Here is a 19560-nt window from a genome sequence, read left to right as displayed (position 1 = left end):
GGCAGGCCTGCTATTGAGTTCATGGACCTGAAAGTAGAAACGTTCTGTCATATATGTGTTCCCTGTGTGTCACTGTGTCCCCAATGCCTGGCAGGAACAGCTTGAGGGAAGGACTTATTTAGGCTCACAGTTTCAGACCATCGGGGGTTGGGGGGGGGACTGTCAAGGAGTTAGTGGCAGTGGCAGCATGCGATGGAGGCGCTCACATCATGGCTGACCCGGAAACAGTAGAAAGGCTGGAGGAAAGCACACCTGAAGCAGAAGTGCTGTAGCAGGAGCAGAGGCAGCAATGGAACCTTCCGAGGCTCGCCTCCAGGGTCCTGCTGCTGCCTGCCTGTCCCCACTTCCTGAAGGCGTCACACTCCCCAGAGAGTGCCACCCGCTGGGGAAACCAGCCTGCAGAACAGGATCCTGTGACAGGCATCCCTGATTCACACCTAACAGTTCAGCCCGCAGCTTTGGGGACAGGACGGTGGAGTGGCGCTACAATGCAGTGGTGGCAGACAGCACTGTGGGTCCAGCCACGTCTGAGCTGCAGTTAGGGGCCAGTTGGCAGAGGCCGGATTGGAATTGAAACGATCGTCACATGCCTGCCGGCATGCAAATCTCTTCCTCTCCGGTCAAACGGCTCTGAGCACCAGGTCCAGGTGCCACCTGCCTGCTCTGTGTCCAGCTGCTGCCCCCTGTGTGCCTTCAGGATAGGAAAGCCAGAGGAATGGCGTCTGAATGACCTTGAGTCACTGGCAGCCCAGGCCCACTTTGCAGACGGCAAGATTAAGACGCTTAAGGGTCTGGTGACTGATCGAGATCGATTATTCATTTTTGTGGTGTTCTGGATGAACTCAGAACCTCCCTTACGTGGGCTGGGCAGGCGCTCTACCACAGAACTGGCACCTCAGCCCCTCACTGGGGGATTCAAGGCAGGCTCTCTATCACATACTTAGAGATACTACGTAGAAGCTGAAGCCCTGGTTTTATCTGACAAACATGATTTGCATCTTATGTGGGAACCAACTGAACAGTATTAATAGAACTCTCTGGATCCCCAGTCACTGGGCTGCAGGCTCTCAACCTCTCAGGGCCCACTGGCTCTGGGACCCCCACAGACCCCAGCTGGAGCAGGTGGGCACAGCAGGGACTCGAAGCTGCTGACAAACATAGGGCTTGGCCTGACCAGAAAATTCTCAGAATTACGACATCCCAGAAAGCTGTGCCAGAGACACACCGCCCTGTCCCCTGAGTGCAGCTGGGGACTGTCCACAAAGCCAGCTGGAGGTGTCCTCATCGCAGGCCAGACAGCCAGATCAGAGCTAGACACAGGGCAGTCCTCTGCAGCCACCACCTCACCCCCCCGCTTCTGTCCCCTGTAGCCTCCCGCCACTGCCCACCTCAGGCCCCTGACCTGGCCTGCAAGGCCTTAATTGTCCTAGCCTTGTCCTGCCCTTGTGCGGTCCAGCCACCCATAGCCCCTAGGCCCCATCAAGTTTCAGATCGTCAGGGAAGGGATTCTATGGGTCTCTTTCCTGCCTCTGTGATCAGCAGTGGGCTGAGGGCGTTTCTCCTCTGAGCCTCAGTTTACCCCTCTGTGAAACAGGAATAATAATTGGAGTTTCTACCTCAATGGTGAGTATGAGGTTCAAATACAAGCATGCATGCAGAGCCTGCTGGCCTCTCCCTGGGAACAATGTTGTGGAGACATGGCTCCAGTTCTTCAAAACATCCACAGACCCTTTTCACCTAGCCCAGGGCCCTCCTCTGCTCACAACCAGCAGAACAAGCGAAAACTCAGAGGTGAAAAGGATCCCAAGGGTCCTAGTGGGTCTTTCTCCTAACTCAGGATCACCAGCCACCTCCCAGGTCAGCTCCACTCTGGATCATACAAACAGCTTTGTCTGGCTGTGTCTGCCTTGGTGGAGTGAGGGTCAGGTATGAGGAAGGACTGGCTGGAGAGGGCACTAGGTGGTCACCCTAAGCAGTGATCAAGGAAGGCTTCTTGGAAGAGGAGGTGTGAGTAGGGATCCTAGGGAGTGAGAAGCTTTGGGGTGAAGCTTCAGGTCGCAGGGACATCCCAGAATGCATACAGGATAGATGGGGAACAACAGCCCCAGGAGCTGGGAATGTGGAGCTGGCAGAGTGATTATTGCCCAGCGTGTGTGAGGCCCTGGGTTCCATCCCCAGCACCACAGAAACTGGGCCAGCTCTTGGGAATTGGCAGCAGGAGAATCAGAAGTTCAAGATTGTCCTCGACCACAGAGAGAGTTGGAGGCTAGCCTGGGCAACATAGAGACCCTGACTCAAAACACAAAATGCCTGGCGGGGCAGCATTGCCTCATGCCTTTAATCCCAGCAGAGCCAGGCGGATCTCCGTGAGTTCAAGGCCAGCCTGATCTACAGAGCAAGATCCAGGACAGGCACCAAAACTACATGGAGAAACCCTATCTCGGAAAGAAAAAAAAAAAAACACAAAACACCTTAAAAAAAAAACTCTTTCATCCCTCATCCCTACTTTTATCAGATCACACTTTGTTTTCCCCACATGAAGTTGTTCCATCTTTGAAAAACGCCATGTTTCGCTCCGCCCCATTTTCCCTATAGAGACACGCCTTCCCCGGGTTTACTCATGGGGAAAGAGCTCTCTAAGGGAGTCCATTCCAGCCGTGTGCCGGGGGCTCCCCACCTCCCTGCCCACCCCGTGAGCCCTCCACCCCTGTGCCACCCACCCTGCAGCCCGCCCCTCTCTCTCATCCCCACCACAGGAGAGTGAAGACGCCGTCAAAGCGCTGGCCAAGGAGAAGGACCTCCTGGAGCGGGAGAAGTGGGAACTTCGCCGGCAGGCCAAGGAGGCCACGGACCACGCCGCCGCCCTGCGCTCCCAGCTGGACCTCAAGGACAACCGCATGAAGGAGCTGGAAGCCGAGCTAGCCATGGTGAGCTCGCTGTCCACAGGGGTAGCCCCGGCTATTGCCAGAGCTCTGAGGTCGGCAACTGAGGAGCAACCTGGGCTACCCGAGCCCCTGGGGGAGAAGGCGGTCAGGAGGCTAAGGGCTACAGTTCACTCATGAGTTTCCAACTTCCTCGAACCCAGGAGCATAGGGACCCAAGGAGGCCTCCAAGGCCTCCCCTGACCACACACTCCCCAAGCAGCTGCTAAAGAGTGGGGAGATGAGAGGACAGATTTTGATTCAAAATAATCATAATTGCTTGGGGAAATATCTAGGAAGAGATACACAAAAAAATAATAACATCTCTGATTCTAGGATTACAAATGGTAATATCTGCCTATCTATACACACATACATTTATATATGTTTGTGTAACATATACCTATGTGTGTATCAACTATTTTTTTATGCAGGGTATTTAAAGGTTTTTGGTCCAAATGTATTTATAGCAAAATTGTCTTTCTTAGGTCATCAAGTGAGAAAAAAAGATGGATTTGTTGTTGTCTTTAATGATGTAAAACCACTGATAGCCGTTGAAACAAGGAGGCATGTTTCAAAAAGACCTGTGGCACATGTGTGGGGATCAGAGCAGGTCCGGGGGTCTGACCGTGTGATGACTCCTGTTGACTTTTTTTATTTTGTTCTAATTACATTTGTGTGTGTGTGTGTGTGTGTGTGAGAGAGAGAGAGAGAGAGAGAGAGAGAGAGAGAGAGAGAGAGAATGGGAGGGTGAGTGTGTGTGTGTGTGTGTGTGTGTGAGAGGGGGGGGAGGGTGAGAGTGTGTGCGTGTGTGTGTGTATGTGTGTGTGTGTGTGTGTGTGTGAGAGAGAGAGAGAGAGAGAGAGAGAGAGAGAGAGAGAGAGAGAGAGAGAGAGAGAGAGAGATTGAGATTAGAGGACAGCTTGGAAGCTTGGAGTTGGTTCTCTCTTTCTACCATGTGGGTCCAGGGATTGAACTCAGGTCATCAGGCTTGACAGCAAGCCTCTTTACCCAGTGAGCCACCCCCTCCCCTGCCCCCTCTGTGTGACTCTTTAGTAGTGGGATATATTACCCTGCAGGGTGCCGTCACCAGCTAATGCAGTTACAGACCTCGGTTGGGATGTTTGACCTCTTCGGCCTCCATTCTACGTAGGGATCCCTGCATATGCCCCGTAGGGCTTCGGGGAGGATGTAAACGAAACACAAGGAAACAGCTACCATGGCATCTGTGTATGGTGACGGCAAGATTGCAAAATTAGAGTGAGGCCCCCTGAACAAGGCCGCTGCCTTGTGCAATGCTGACCCCTAGTGGTGAGGGCCGTCCAGGCAGGAAGACTGCCTCCACTTGTCTCTTGTTGATACTTGTTGCAGCCCTGAGCAGGGTGGGTGGGAAAGACCCTGTGTACCCAGATCACCAAGTCCCTGTGGACAGATAGATGAAGTACTATTGGTGCTTTGAGCCCTGGCCTCAGTATCTTAAGGTTTCCCTGGTGTTCCCTAGACTAGGAAGTAGCCCCTCTGTCTTCTGCTCCCAACATACTGACACACAGCCTGCTTCGCTCTGACCAAAACTCTCAGCTCCTCCCCCTCTCCCTTCAGAGCCTCTGCTGCTGCAGGCTTGGAGCACCATTACAGGAAATACCTTCCTAGAGGCAGAGGGAAGTGCTTTACACGGACCGGTGGTGGCCTCATCTCCTTCAGGTGTCCTTCTGACTGCACATCCCTTCATCACTTGACAGGCTTCAGACTGTGCTGTGGACAGCCCCAGACCTTTCTTCTCTGAGGTCAAGGCGGACACAGGGAGCCCTCTCCCAGAGCACAAGTTGCAGAGATTGTAGGCAACAGAGCTGCTCTGCCTAGCAGAAGCGCACGGGAATTCTGGGAGGAAGTCAGGACCCACCAGTGCAGTGGGTCAAGGGATGCTCACATCGGAGCAGCAGAGGTCAAGCCCAGCTGTCTCTGAACTTGGGTCATGCGAGCATATTCATCCCAGCTTAGAAATCCCCAAGAGCTCAATGCTCCTGGTTGGGGGTGCTCAAGGGACGATGGAGGCCCAGAGAGAAGTGGGGGGGGGGGAGGGTCAGAGCTCGAGAAGCTCCCAGCATTGAGTTGTGTATAGTGGAAGTGATTAGTCAGACATGCTGTGTCAACTGCTGGTGGCAGATGGTCCACGCAGCCTGAGTGAGCTCATGCCTGCCTCCTCTGCAGCTCACCTCTACCCAGGAGATTGCCTTTCTTTCTCTTCTCTGGAAATCTTTCTCAGAGAGTTCAAGACCTGCATGGACAGCGTGAGAGGCTCTTGGGTCTAGTGCTAAGAGATCTAGACGTGGGAGCCCTAAGGGATCTCTCACTTGTCAGGTAGTGATGTTCTGCTCCACACAGAGGGCCCACTCCTGACCCAGCCAGAGGTGAGATCCTTCACCCGGGGGAGAAAGCAAGTGGGAATGGGAAGGCATCACATCTGGGCCTCTTCTTGTTCTGCTGCTGGTTCTGTGGGTTCGTTTGGGTGGTCCTCTGCACTCTGTGTATGTGCCTGGGATATTTGCAAAAGGGGAAAGCATGCCAGGCTGTGGTGGCGCACGCCTTTAATCCCAGCACTCGAGAGGCAGAGCCAGGCGGATCTCTGTGAGTTCGAGGCCAGCCTGGTCTACAGAACAGGCACCAAAATGACACAGAGAAACCCTATCTCGAAAAACCAAAAGAAAGGGGGGGAGCATGATGGGCCTTTCCCTGTCTCCTTCCCTTCCTCATTAGCCTCCTCTGGCCTACAGGATCCTGGAGAGCTGTCGTAGAAAACAGCTAACCGAAAGAGTGTGCATATTCCATGTCTAATGCATGCTCCTTTTCCTACCCAACAAACTTAAGATCCTGTCTGATAAAACCCCACTTACCTGGGTGGAGTAGGAGATCATTCCAAGCTAAGAGGTCTCTGAGGCAGGACAGAGAGAGACCTTTGCAGAGGTAATCTCGCTACTCCCAACCCCACATGTAGCGCCATGATTGTGGCAGTACCCCCAATATGGGCTTGTCCCTTGGAGCCCAGATTATACCAGCTGTCCACCAGCTCACCTCTTCTGAACTAGTATGTATTGTGTGCATTCCGCATGGCGGCCCACCTTTTCTGTTGCCGACAGATGCTGGATACGTGTGGTGCGGCTGTCCTGTGCATCATGGGGTGTTTAGCCGCTTTCCTGCCTGTGACCTTCACGTCTCCCAAACTCAATCTCAGACCTGCATTTTACAAGCTTTTCCTAGCCCATGTTCTTAGGCCCGTCACAATCCCGGCTGGGGTCGGGGTGGCTCTCTTGACAAGGTACTTGCACCTCAAGCATGAGGTCTGGAGTTCAGTTCTTTAGAACACGTGTTAAAAGGTGGAGACGGGATCCCTGGGACTTGCTAGCCAGCTTCAGTGAGAGACTGTGTTCAAAAAAAAAAAAAAAAAAAAAAACAAGGCTCCCACGAAACAACACCTAACATTGACCTGCAACCGGCACACACATGCACACACATGTACACACATGCACACACATGCACACACACGCACACACATGCACCCACCAAGAATTCTTGTCCTTGGAGAACCCAGAAGTGATGAGTGTGTGCTTGCTTCCTTCTCCCCAATAAGGGGAGGGGAGGGTCTCACTTTGCTCTTAATGACAGCTGAAGGGGAGACCCTGGTGAGTGCGGGTGAGACCTATATTACAGGCGCCTGTCGTGCACCACACGGCTGGTGGCCCGCTGATGTGGAAGCAGAATTCTTGGCTTTTGCCACGGTGGTAGGAAGTGCCAGGCAACTGCATGAGAGGTCCCCTCTGCTTACATTTTCTTCTCCCTGTCTCCCGCTTTTGCTCCAGGCCAAGCAGTCCTTAGCCACCCTGACCAAGGATGTTCCCAAGCGGCATTCACTCGCCATGCCTGGCGAGACGGTGCTCAATGGCAACCAGGAGTGGGTGGTTCAGGCCGACCTCCCGTTGACGGCCGCCATCCGTCAGAGCCAGCAGACGCTCTATCACTCCCACCCTCCCCACCCTGCAGACCGGCAAGGTGAGTCCTGCCCAGCCTGGTCCAGCAATAAGGGAGGGCCCTGGGCCCAGTGGGAAAGGCGGCTCTTGGTTCACACTTCATCAGCCTGGGGCATCACAGGACACTCTCCTAACTCAGCCCACTAAGAGATGGACTTCAGGTATAGCTGGGTCCAGAGGTTCAACTGAGCCTAAGGAGAAGTAAAACTAATTACCCTGACTGGCCAGCCTGGGTTACATGGCCACCCCTGAACGAATCACAATGTCTAAGAGAGCCAGTGTTCTGATTCTTCGGTCTGAGTCACCCAGGCATCCTTCATCAGGGGAGGGTACTGAGCTCCTTGACTGACAGCCGTAGCTAGTCTGTGGGTTATGTAGAGGAGGTATAAATGTCACACGTGTTTGCTGCAGGTACTTAGCAGAGCACCAGCATCCATTCCCGCTGTGGTACACACTCCTGCCATCCCATTGTGCACCAGTGGGAGCCACCTGACTCTTAAGGGTTCCCCTAGGGGGCTGTAGTAAAGCTGACCCTCCAGCTGCTCACACGAGGCCACAGACAGCTGCACAGGTCCTGGGCTGCCTGTAGATGGAGCGTGTAGGGTAAGGCAGTTGAACCATAGAGGGAGGGGTCACAGGCACAGGTTCACACTGCTGAGACCGTGCCCTGGCTCCGCTACTTTCAAAGGATGTGACCTCTGACCTGATACAAGGGTCATCTGTTCCTTTGGTATGAGGGATGCTGGATTCTTAATGCACAGTATGTGTTATGTGTCTGTTTGTTGATCGTCTGCCCCGCCGGACTGCCAGAAAGGTAAAGTGTACAGAATTCTCAAGTCAGGGCCTTGGTAAATATTAGCTGCCCCTTGCTGTCAGGGGACACAGGGCTTCAGACCCCCTTCTGTAAACAGACTCTGAGCCTGCCTCCACTGAATGGAGAAGACAGGAGCTGCTCTTTGCTGACCCAAGCAAGAATACTCCCGTGTCCTCCCCTCCCCCAACACTCGATACCCCGGGGGATACTGCAGGCCTTTGAAGCTATGTCAGAACTGAAGACCTTATCAAACATAAGTTCAGCTCTGCCCCTAGGCAGGGATGCTGAGCCTGGGCAGGGTGTGCAGGTGGCCCTCCAGCCTCTGGTCCGCCTTGGTGGCAGGAGGCAGAGGTGCTGTTGAAGGTGGGTGGGCAGTGTATGCAACAATTCAGGAATTAATGGAATAGTGGTGCTTTGGGTCCCTGCTCCTGCGGCCCCAGGCCTTGGCTTGGTGGGGCTGACCAGGAGCTGTGGTTAGCCAGGCCATGGGGTCCACCCTCCGGGCCCTTCCTCCTCTGCTGCCCTTGCCGGAGCTTTTGATTAAACATGTCTTCTCAGACGCTTCCAGGCCCTCTCTCTGGCCATGCCCCGGGCCCGCCTGTGATTCTGTAACTCGGTATTTACCTGATGGGGGTTACCCACCTCCACACCAGGTCATCTCTGGGAAGGCATTTGGCACACGGCTCCTTTCCCCTTTCCTGCTGCACACACCACACAGCTGCTCTGCAGAGGGGCTGTCCCCAGCCCTGTTCCTGTCTGCTTTGTGTTGCTGGGGTGAGCTCCATGACAGAAGAAACTCAGAGAGGAAAGGGTTGTTCCATCTGAGAGCTTCTAGCTTCATGTCGAGCAGTCGGGGCAGGAACTCAAGGCAGGAACCTGGAGGCAGGGATGGAAGCAGAGACCATGGAGGGATGCTGCTCCCTGGCTTGCTCCTCATGGCTTGCTCAGCTTGCTTCCTTATTAACACCCAGCCCAGGGATGACACCACCCACAGTGAGCCAGGCCCTTCCACATCATCATTCAAAAAAATGATGCCCCCCCCCAACACACACACTTGCCTACAGGCCAATCCGAAAGAGGCAGTTTCTCAGTTGAGACTCCCTCTTCCCAGATGACTCTAGCTTGTGTCAAGTTGGCACAAAAAAAAAAAAACAGCACAGGTTCAGATAATTGAATTGGCTCGGAGAGGGTGAGGAGCATGCCCAGTAATGTACAACCTGTAAAGGAACTCACCTAAATTAGAACTGATTCAGAGCCGCCAACCAGCAGCTTCCCCATTGGGCCACACGGTCATTGGTAGCAAGGACTGTCTGTCAGAAATGCTTGCATAGAGTGGGTACCCAGGTAACAATGTTCCCTCTGTGTGGTGCTGGCACTGACGTGGGAGAGATCTACAGTAGGGACCAGTGAGCTTCTTAGCTATGGCATCTGGGCAAGACCTTTGGGTCCACCACAGTTTATTAAGTGCCTCCAAAGAACCAGACACTGAAAGCCCAGGAAGTGAATGCATATAAGGACCACATGGTGTACTCGGCACCAGACAAGCAATGCATGTGTAAATAAAGTCTGGCAATAAGACCAGCAAAGGGAACTGGGAGAGTGACTCACTTGGTAAAGTTCCGGATGCAGAAGCATGAGGATTTGAGTTCAGTCCTCAGAAGGTAAGAAGCTGGCCATGGCAGTGCTCACCTGGAATCCCAACCCTAAGGAAACAAAGACTGAAGGGTCCCAGGGTTCACTGGCCAGCCAGTCTAGATGATTCAGTGAGCTGCAAGTTCCGTGAGAGACCCTGTCTCCAAAAATAAGGCAGAGAGAGCTGGAGGGATGGCTCAGCAGTTAAGAGTAATGGCTGTTCTTTCAGAGAACCTGGGTTCAGTTCCCAGCATCCACACCTCACAACCTGTGACTCCAGTTCCATGGGGGTTTGGTGCCCTCTTCTGGCCCCCACCGGTACTGCACAGACATGGTGCACATACACACAAGCAAAGCACACACCACACACATAAATAAAGGTGAATTTTAAAAAGGGGAAAGTGATAGAGAAAGACATCTGTCAGTCTTTGGCCTCCACGTGCATGCACAAGTGTCTCAGGGAGTGAGTGACTGAGCCCTGGCTGCTGAAGTGCACAGGGTTTGCACACACCACGCTTCATAGGTCAGGAGGAGGAGTGTGTTCTGGCTTCACTGTGAGGAGTGGAGGCAGGGAGGCCACCCTGGCCTTCAAGGGAACAGATGGCAGTTGCCATGGCTAGGAGAGCAGATGGACTTGGCTGTGTTTCACAGACCCTGGGGAAAGAAAGGAGTTGGCCGTGGCCTGCAGGGTTCTTGTCTGGAACTCTGCTGTTGAGCTGTGGATAGGGCTACACAGCCATTCAGGTGAGACTTCGTAGACCCTCACCTCCCTCAGGTGAGGAGGGGCTGAACTGGATCGAAAGGAAGGGGGAGGGTCTCCCCAGCAGTCACCCCCAAGAACAAGCAGGTCTGTGGTGCAGAAGGGAAGAGCTGGCCACCACATGCACCTTCGCTCTGACTCAGCATTGTTGTCCATGTAATGGGTGTGTCGGGTTGTCTTTCCTGTGTCGCTCACTCACCGGCTGCCCCTGTTTTCCAGCGGTCAGGGTGAGCCCCTGCCACTCAAGGCAGCCTTCCGTCATCTCCGATGCCTCTGCTGCTGAGGGTGACCGGTCATCGACACCGAGCGACATCAACTCCCCACGACACCGGACGCACTCCCTCTGCAACGTAAGGCCAGCAGCAGCAGGGCCTGGGCGCTTGGGCCCTGCCCAGAAACGGCGGGGCCACGGGGTGGGATAAAGATGTGCCCGCTCTTTCCTCTCGTCCACCCAGGGAACGCCGTGGCGAAGGCATTTCCCGTTCTGTTCTTTCCTTTTGCGAGAAGCGGTGGATGTGGGGAGAGAAAGAAATGAGGCCTGTTTCCTCCTGTGTCCGGGAGGGTGAGGAGGGTCTGCGCAGCCTGGAACCCCGCCCGGTGCACCCCGTCTTGGGCCCTCTCTGGGACCTTGGGCCTGACGACAGGACCACCTGTCCCCTGTAGCACCTGCTCACATCTTTCACCCTGGAACGAAACAGATGGCTGTGTTTTAATTTTAAGATCCCAGTAGTTGGGGACATGTTGGTCCTCTGCAGAGAGGTCCTGTGAAGTGGTCTTACTTTTTTAGTCAAAAAAATTTGTATTGAGTGCTGACCCCAGCAGCTAAGAGGCACGACTCCTCCAGGTGGGCTCTCTTAGTCCATTTTTTCATTTACTGTAACAGAATGACTGAGGCTGGGAAACTGATAAAAGAAGTGATTCCTGCTAGGCTCTACTTATAAAGGTGCCATCACTTCCCACATCAGCACACTGGGAACAAGGTTTCCAATACAATAGCCACTCCCCTGCAGGCTCCCATGCCCATGGCCCCAGCATCAGTGGATGGCTGAAAACCATCTCAGCCTCCAAGAGGCGTGGAAGGTCAGAGGTGGGGACCACTTGGAATTTTTGTCCCATAAACATAGTTGATAACCCAGAGGGCTTCCCTGCCATGTCCTAATGACAGAGATGCCACACCGAAGTATCTTCAGATGCCTAAGAAGGCTTTTTCCTTCTTTCTGACTTATTTTTTAATTTTTATTTTATATGCATGAGTGTTCTGCCTGCATGTGTGTGTCAGTGTGTGTGCATGGTCCCATGGAGGCCAGCAGAGGGCATCAGCTTCCCCTGGAACTGGAGTTCCAGGTGGTTTGTGAGTCACCACGTGGGTGTCAGGAACTGAACCCAGGTCCTCTGCAAGAGTAGCAAGTACCCTTAACCACTGAGCCATCTCACCAGCCCCAGGAGGCATTTTCAGAAACTCAAGTTGCTATTGCTTTATTAACCAACAGAACTTGCTGACTATGTGATTATTTGTTCAGGATACTCAGGAGAGGGACGTGCTATGAGAACCCATAAACAAGTCCATAAGGTTATAAAAAACAGCGACTTTCCTGGGTACAAATGAGGGGACCTTTTTCCCCATCCACAGTGAGCATGAAAAGTATTTATTATTAAAGTGGCTATGACTACAAGGGCTGAGGAGATGAGATGGCTCAGTTGTTGAAGTGTGTGTTGGGCAAACAGAGAGAGCGGAGTGTAGTCCCCAGAATCCACATAAAGAGCCAGGCGCAGCGGTGTGCACTTTTAATCCCAACACTGAGGAGGCTGAGACAGGAGGATCCCTGGGCCTCTCTGGCCATCCAGCCCCATTGCTCAGTGAGCTCAGGCCAGTGAAAGACCCTGTCCCGAATACAGTGAGTGGCTCCTGAGGAATGACACTAACGTTGGCCTCTGGGCTACACGCACACTCACATACTCACATAAACCCACATGTGCGTACACACGTACACAAAGTCGCTAAAACCAAACTTGAAAGAGGCATCCCAGCCTGCTTGGGTGGCCTTGGGATTACTGGCCCAGAGGCTACACATTGCCCATGGCAGGGCTAGAGTCCCTTCTTTTCCAGAGGCTGTGATGAAGCAGTGTGACTTCTCTTGTCCACAGTCTTGGGGATGAGGCTGACAGACCAAGAGAGCAAGGAGGACCACTCCAAGGTCTCTGTCATCCATTTTTCAATTGAAAGGATCATAGTGGACAGTGCCCTACCCCTACCACACAGGTGGAGATTCTCAGTCTTTAGCAGACACTCTTTGGCAGATGCGCACACCCTCCAAACAGGAGCACCTTCCTAAGGGCCATGCTGACCTTCTCCTGGTGACCTCAGGGACAGAAATACTGCCGACAGATACACCCACAGGAGGACTCCCAGAACTGCATTTGACACAGACCAGCCTCTTCCCAGCCTCGGCATATACCTGCTGCCTGAGGCATCTCATACATATTTAGAAAAGATGCTGCTTCCCAGAGGAGCTGTCGCAGCTGCCTGCAGAGTGGGTTTTGTTTGCACACCTTAGTCTGGACCACAGCCTGGACTGGCGTTTGACAGGTCTCTCCAAGCCCCCTCTAGTCCCCATCTCAACAGGTGTGCACGTAGGTAAGTTAAAAAGCCAGAAAACAGCTCCAGGTAGCACTCGGTCCTCAGGGATCTGACCTGGTACCAATAAAATCAACCCAGACTGGACTAAAGAACACCTCGCACTCTGAGCACTAAGTAGAGCAGAAATGAGGACTCAGCATAGGAAAATTGGATGGCTTGTTTGTTTGTTTGTTGTTTGGTTTGGTTTGGTTTGGTTTTCCAGACAGGGTTTCTCTGTGTAACAGTCCTGGCTGTCCTGGAACTCACTCTGTAGACCAGGCTGGCCTCAAACTCACTGAGATACGCCTGCCTTTACCTCCCAAGTGCTGGGATTAAAGGCATGCACCACCACCCGGAGGGAAAATTGGATGTTAAAATTGGCATTCATTGGTCTGTTTATTTCTTCATGGGAAATTCCATGCCTGCAATTCCAGAAACAACCACCAGGAGTCTCCCTAGTAATGCTTTTTGTAATCTCAATGGGCTGTCTGCTCCCAGGTAGGGCAGACATGATTCACAGATGTAGTAAAAACTTTTACACATTCGCAGGCTACTAAGAGTCCCTTTCCTACCCATTTGGAACATAGTTGGCAACCCATGCAAATGTCCTACTTACTGGAACATAGTTGATGCCCCATAGAAATCTCTTACCTACCCACAGGCTATCTGATGTTCCCAAGAAAGAATTTGAAAGGAGTTTGGACCTGTGTGAGCAGGTTTCCAGGCAGTCAGGACCCAGTGTGTACTTGCTGTGACACCCTGCCTGGAAAAAGCACAGAGCTGGGAGAAATCAGGCACCCCAGATTTGAGTCCCAGCTCTATTTGTTATTAGCTCTGTAAGAGATTGTCGGTGGAGCCCTGCTTATACCTGCACCTTACTAACAGTTCCTGGCAGCCCCTCCACAAAAGAAGGGAGTTGCTGTATTTTAGGGTATTTTAGTGACCATGTGGTCTCCTGAGTCAATTGTTTAATTTGTTGTTATACTTTTTTTTTCTTTTCATTTTCAGTGAATAGAACATAGGGCTTGCTAGCAAGCATCTATCACTGATCTCAACTCCTCCTCCATTCAGGTGCTTTTTCCATTAAAGTTGATGTCTTTATTTAAAAAAAAAAAAAATACTTAATTGAACACATGGACCAATTAAGGCAGGAACTTAAGCCTCAAAGGATTAAGGGTTGAAAGGGCAGAGCATGCAGGAGAGCCCATCAGGTCCCCTGACTTGATGTCTGATGAGCCCCGGGGCCCCATCAGTCGGATCTGTGGAAGTGCCAGAGGGTAAGGATCTCCACTGTAAGGGCAGGGCAGCCCTGGAGGAGTTGGTGACTTCCTTCCAGGGAGGACGCCACCCCCCATCCCCACCCCGTCCCCCTCCTCATGGGCCACCTGTGCTCTCACATGTCACGTGTCCGCCGCTTCATCTTCTTCTCCTTTGGCTACAGGGCGACAGTCCCGGCCCGGTTCAGAAGAGCCTGCACAGTCCTATTGTACAGGTGGGTGTAGCTTCCCTGGCTGCCCTCCCTCCACCCCAGCTTGACCCTCTTCTGTGGACGGATTTTCCTTTGGGTCGCCAGCTCACAAACAACGACATGGAGACTTCTTATGAATTATGAAAGCTCGGCCTTAGCTGAGGCTTGTTGCTAACTAGTTCTTAAAACTTAAATTAACCCATATTTTTTTAATCTATGTGCTTTCGTGCGGCACACTTCCTTTACTTTGAACTGCCCATCCTGCCTCCTCCGTGTCTGGCTGGCGACTCCACCCTTCTTCCTCTCTGAGCCGTCTCCCCAGAAGTCCCACCTAACCTCCCCCTGCCTAGAGGAATACCCCCCAACACTCTTCCAGCCTCGTTGCTCCGAACCTTCAGTTACCCCATGCCAGTTTTGAACTCCCAAGACAGAGAGGAATGGAACCCCTCTGATTCACACGGGTGCTGGCACCCGAGCCAGGTTGGCATGTGCTCTGCCTGCCCTGTAGACCCACTGTGTACACCACACATCCTGTATCCTCCTGCTGTGGTCAGCCTCTTTCCCTGCATCAATGCCTCTGAATTACCGTCCGCCTCATTCTTTAAAGGTGAGCCACAGACAGTGGGCACTTTGGGCCCCTGGCTGCTGCCAAGTCTACCCCCTTTCTTGTTGTCAGCGTGAGAAAGATGCACAGGGAAGAACTTGAGGGCAGCATCTCTCATGTTATGATGTTTCCCATTTTCTGGCTCTGCACCATCCATCTGCATGGGGTTCCCCTGGAGAACAACACTGAATACATCTTGATTGCCAATTCCTAGGCCCCACCCAGTGGCTATTCGAGGCCAGACTGGAGGTAGAGGCTGCATTCCAAGACATTCTAAAGTGTTCTGGGAGCCTTAAGTCTAGTTTATGCCCTACCCTTTCTGTAGAGAATACCAACCACGTATCATTGCATAAAGCATTTGGCCATTTGTGAAGCTCTCAGCAGGTGCTACCCCAAACCCCCAGTTAGGAGATCATTGTCAGAGTTCCTAGGCTGGCCCTGTCCCACATTCAGCATGTGTTGATGCGTCAGCTCTGCACACAGCCTGTGCACCCTGCATGGGAGTGACCACAGGCAGTGGTCAAGTTCATGGGTGTGTTCCTTCAGTCTGCAAACTTAAGTGATAGTAATAGTCCAAGCAGCTGGAGCATCTCCAACATGGTGGTCGAGCCAGGATCCATCCAAAGTGTCTTTCTTCGCCTTACATCAGCGAAGTACTCAGGACAGTCGTGAGTGGGTTCTGGTACTCCTCAGTGAGAGGCTTTTAAACTAACCTCAGTTTGCCCAGGGGACAAGGGACAGACCCCTAGGATTCCGGCCCCAGAGCCCAGCTTCTTACCCATGCTCTCCATCACTCACCTCGACCTGGACCATGAGTTAGGAAAGCCTCCTCCCTGCCCTTCCGTCCACCACGCTAAGTTTACCTTTGTTCTTCTCCCCTCTGCCTTAGTCACTAGAGGATCTTGAAGACCAAAAACGGAAAAAGAAGAAAGAGAAGATGGGATTCGGCTCCATCTCTCGAGTCTTCGCCAGAGGGAAGCAACGGAAGTCCCTCGACCCGGGCCTCTTTGATGGTACCGCCCCTGATTATTACATAGAGGAGGACGCAGACTGGTGATAACCCACCACCCTTCGCCCAGTGTCCGAGGGCGTGTCTGTGTGTGGATGAGCCATGGAGCGTGCGAGTGTGTGTGCATGGGGGCGCGGGGCCTGTGTGGGGTGCGTGTGCACGGGTACACTCACCCGCACGGGTGTGTGTAGCCGAGCGCCTAGGACAGGCAGAAACACAAATGTGACCCCGCCCCACTCCGCGTCGCCACCTCTGTAATCGATGTACATACCACAGACTGTGTGTGACTCTGTCACCTCTGTTGTCTCCGAGCGATACAGTTGTGTTTGTTTTTCTTGTTTGTTTTGTTTTTCGATGTTTGGGGGGGTTTTTTGTTTGTTTGTTTAATCCGTTGTATTTTTGTTTTTAATTTCCCCCTCTCTCCTCCCTCCTCCTTTTTATGAAACTTGAACACTTGAAGGACTGCTGTGTATTTGTAAATAACAAAAGTAGTGTGCACTTTGTGCTCGTAAAGTCCCTCGTCCAGCCGCTACTGCAGCCCATGTCGCCAAGGATGTGGTCTGCTTTCCATGTCCCCCCCTCCTCCCAACCCCTCGGTGTGAACGTGTGGGACCAGACCCTGTTCTCGGGGTGTGCCCAAGTCACTTTAACCACCCAAACACCCCGTCATCGTTGTCAGGGTAAGGTCACTCCGCAGAGACTCGTGAGTCCAACTGAGAAGCCTTGGCTGGGCTACAGTGTTTATAGGGGGGTCACACAGGCTCTTTTTAATGGCCTGCCTGTTTTTAAATTGTGTTGCTGTTTCTTTCTTTATGGAACAAAAAGAGAGAAAGAAAACTGTTGCATTTAATTTATTTGCACAAATGCAGAAAACGTATTCTATCTAAATTATTACGTGAATATCGGAATGTATATTTTTCCACGGGGTGGGCGGGAGGCGGGCATTTCTGCTGACTTGTCTATTCTGTGTTCATGCCGCTGCAGACACTGTGCAAGGTAGAATTAGGGTGGCTAGAACTGGGGACCTCAGATGGCCAGCTTGCTTATTCTCTTTTCTCTTTTTTCTGTCTCTCCCGGCTGCTGTCCCTGCATGAGAGGACTCCTACCTTCTGCTCTGGCCTTCCTCTATATATATTCTCTCTATATATATTTATTTATCTGACATACAGAACGTGACTTCAGTGAGCAGAGGCTAGTGATCACGTTCCTCTTCTCTTGGGCCTTTCTTTGGAGCCATGTTGATTGAGTCCAGGGAATGACAGCCTGGGGCACATCCATAGGGTCTGACCAGACCTCTGGGCCTGAGTCAGCTGGGTAAGAGGCCTCCGGTGGCACACATGCGCACACACGCACTCACTCACTCGAGTGCCTCTCTATCCTTAGTTTATTCTGCACATGGGCCAGGCAGGTGTCAACAGAGAAGATGCCCACCTTCTGGGAAGGGCTGTTGGGGAGAATACCTGGCAGGTGAGCCCTCTGCCCTCTTTTCCAGTTGATTTCTTCAGCCACACATGGACTCTCAGAATCCCCAGAGCTCTGTCCTCCATTTCTATCAGCAGCTCATGCAGGCTCATCCCATGAGGGCTGGCAGATGCCTATGGCTCTTTGGGGAGCAGCATTGCCCCACAGGGCTTTATCGGGGCATGGAGAACCCAGAGTTTCCAGCCAGTTCTGCCCCACCCTAAAACTCAGTTTCCCCTTTCTTTTGCCCCAGGACCCCCATTTCTACTGATCCTTAACCACTAACAGCTCAGTCCACACCCTCGTGGCCTCTGTGGCACTCCCACTAACAGCAGCGTTCTCAATTCTTAAAAAGAGATTGTTCGTGCTGGATGGAGCATCTGGAATGTATAGGATCTTGTGCCCAAAGCCTCTAAAACAAGCCAAAAAGCCCCCACCAGGTCCGCTCTTCCCTCCCAACCTAGCTCGGAGGCTGCGAGAGCAGGCAGGGACACCCAGTGCGCTTCCCTGTCTCTCTTTCAGCTCAGCTGATTAACCCAGCCTGATGGCGCGGGAGAGAGGCCAGAGCTGGCATCGGGGGAGATCTTAGGAAACACTTCCCCCCCCCCATTGAATTTTTGTATTTTATTTTATTTTATTTGTTTTTTATGATTTCCCTCCCCTCTTACTTACAAGAAAATAAGATTGCAACCACTCCTGGTAATGACTTAGTCATTCCTTTTCATTTCAGTTTTTGGAAATTAGGAGATCGTCCTAAGAGTTATTAAGAATGATTTCTTTGAGAGAACCACGTCAAATAGCGAATGAGTTATGGGTAACTATAGATGAGAACGACCTTTTCCCGTGGGAGAGGTTTCTCGAAGGCATGGATGCAAAATATAAAATATTAAAAAAAATCTAAATAAAGCTTATTTTAAAATATGACGGAATTCTATGTGATTTGATTGTTTCTACGTTGCTCCAAGGGGAGCCAGCCGTGTCCCCCAGGAGGCTCAGCTTGCATGACCACCAGGAAATTCCCAGGCTGGGTGACAGGAGGGACCGAGGAAAGCTGGCTGGATGCTAAGTCCCCTGAAGGGGGCCAAGCCAGGTGGACTCCCAGAGCACCTTGCCTGTGTCACCTCTCCTAATTTGGAGGTGCAGTCAATATCCGGGGTTGCCCACATCCTCATGCAGCACCTCCAGGCCCAGGATCCCCCATTCCCTGGAGCTCAGAGGCCCCGCCAGCTTTCTTCGCCCCCCCCACTCCCCTCACACTCCATCCGGAGGTCAGCGCTGTGTCTGTGATTTTGAGGTGTGCTGCCTTTCCTTGGGCCTCCGCAGACCTCTTCATCCCAAGTTCCTACCTCGGGCAACCAGAGTGGTTCGAAAAAGACCGCAGGGTCCAAGGCAGAGTAGACGAGGTTTTTTTCTCAGCTTCACAAGATCCCCCCAGATGCAAAACTCTGGTTTCCCATATGTCTTGGGAAGAGCCCATCATAGTAACTCTACATCCTGATTGTAACCGACGCCCTCAGTTTCTGTTTGTGCTCAGAAGCAAGACTGATGGGAGGATGCACTTGAATGCCCCTTCCAGCTCTGCTGGCAAAAAACATGGCACTCCAAAGAGAAACCATGCTCTAAGGTGCAAAATGCAGGACCCCAAGTCAGTGAAGTCACAGGGTAAGGAAAGCTAGCGGCCATAAGGAACTTTGGCCACCAGAGTTCTCAATGGCCAGCCATATCCTGGAACCAAAGGCTTTTATTCCTCCAGTGATTCTAACCAGCAGCCAGGATTGAGAATCCACCACAACAAGGCTAATTTGAGCAAGGCAGGTATGTTCAGACTTGTGACCCGGTAGTCTGTGCCTGACCCCGTGCAGACATTACTAATCAATCAGAGTCCTTCCTACCCATCCAAGAGTAGCCTTAGACTTCTCACTTTACAGAGCTTCAAGTATCAGTATTTGGAGTACAGATTTGCAAGGATGAAGTTTATTTGCTATCCCAGAACTAGCCTGGTCTCTCAAAACTGGTTTAAAAAAAAAAGAATGGAGGGAATTTAAGCTCAGAAAGGAGTGATTTGGTCAAAGCCCGCCACTCAAGAGTGTGACCACACTGACGCAAAAGTTCTACTTTACTCTGTCCTTTGAGTTTTTCTCTTGTGGGGACTCGTGCTAGAGAAACACCCTACCACTGAGCCTCAGTGCCCATCAGGACCTCCTTAATAAAAGAATCCCTTCCAAGTGGCACCTGCTAGTCTAAAATTCGAG

General features: G+C 52.2%; 1 protein-coding gene across 3 annotated transcripts in view; it reads left to right on the top strand.

Moving 5' to 3' along the window:
- The window catches only part of Kazn (kazrin, periplakin interacting protein), a 392507-nt gene that overhangs the window by 340168 nt on the left and 32779 nt on the right, over nucleotides 1–19560 (top strand). For 2 of the 3 annotated variants that reach the window (XM_028880664.2, XM_028880665.2), the window contains exons 4-8: nucleotides 2757–2927; nucleotides 6776–6965; nucleotides 10369–10499; nucleotides 14208–14258; nucleotides 15728–15851. In XM_028880664.2, coding sequence (XP_028736497.2) covers nucleotides 2757–2927; nucleotides 6776–6965; nucleotides 10369–10499; nucleotides 14208–14258; nucleotides 15728–15851 — 667 coding nt within the window. Of the gene's footprint in view, nucleotides 1–2756; nucleotides 2928–6775; nucleotides 6966–10368; nucleotides 10500–14207; nucleotides 14259–15727; nucleotides 15862–19560 lie in introns of those variants that run through there. The other variant, XM_037203167.1, reaches the window with a different exon arrangement.

Source organism: Peromyscus leucopus, chromosome 2 (assembly GCF_004664715.2).
Source record: "Peromyscus leucopus breed LL Stock chromosome 2, UCI_PerLeu_2.1, whole genome shotgun sequence".
NCBI lineage: Eukaryota > Metazoa > Chordata > Mammalia > Rodentia > Cricetidae > Peromyscus > Peromyscus leucopus.
This window is presented reverse-complemented; position numbering and strand designations above follow the sequence as displayed.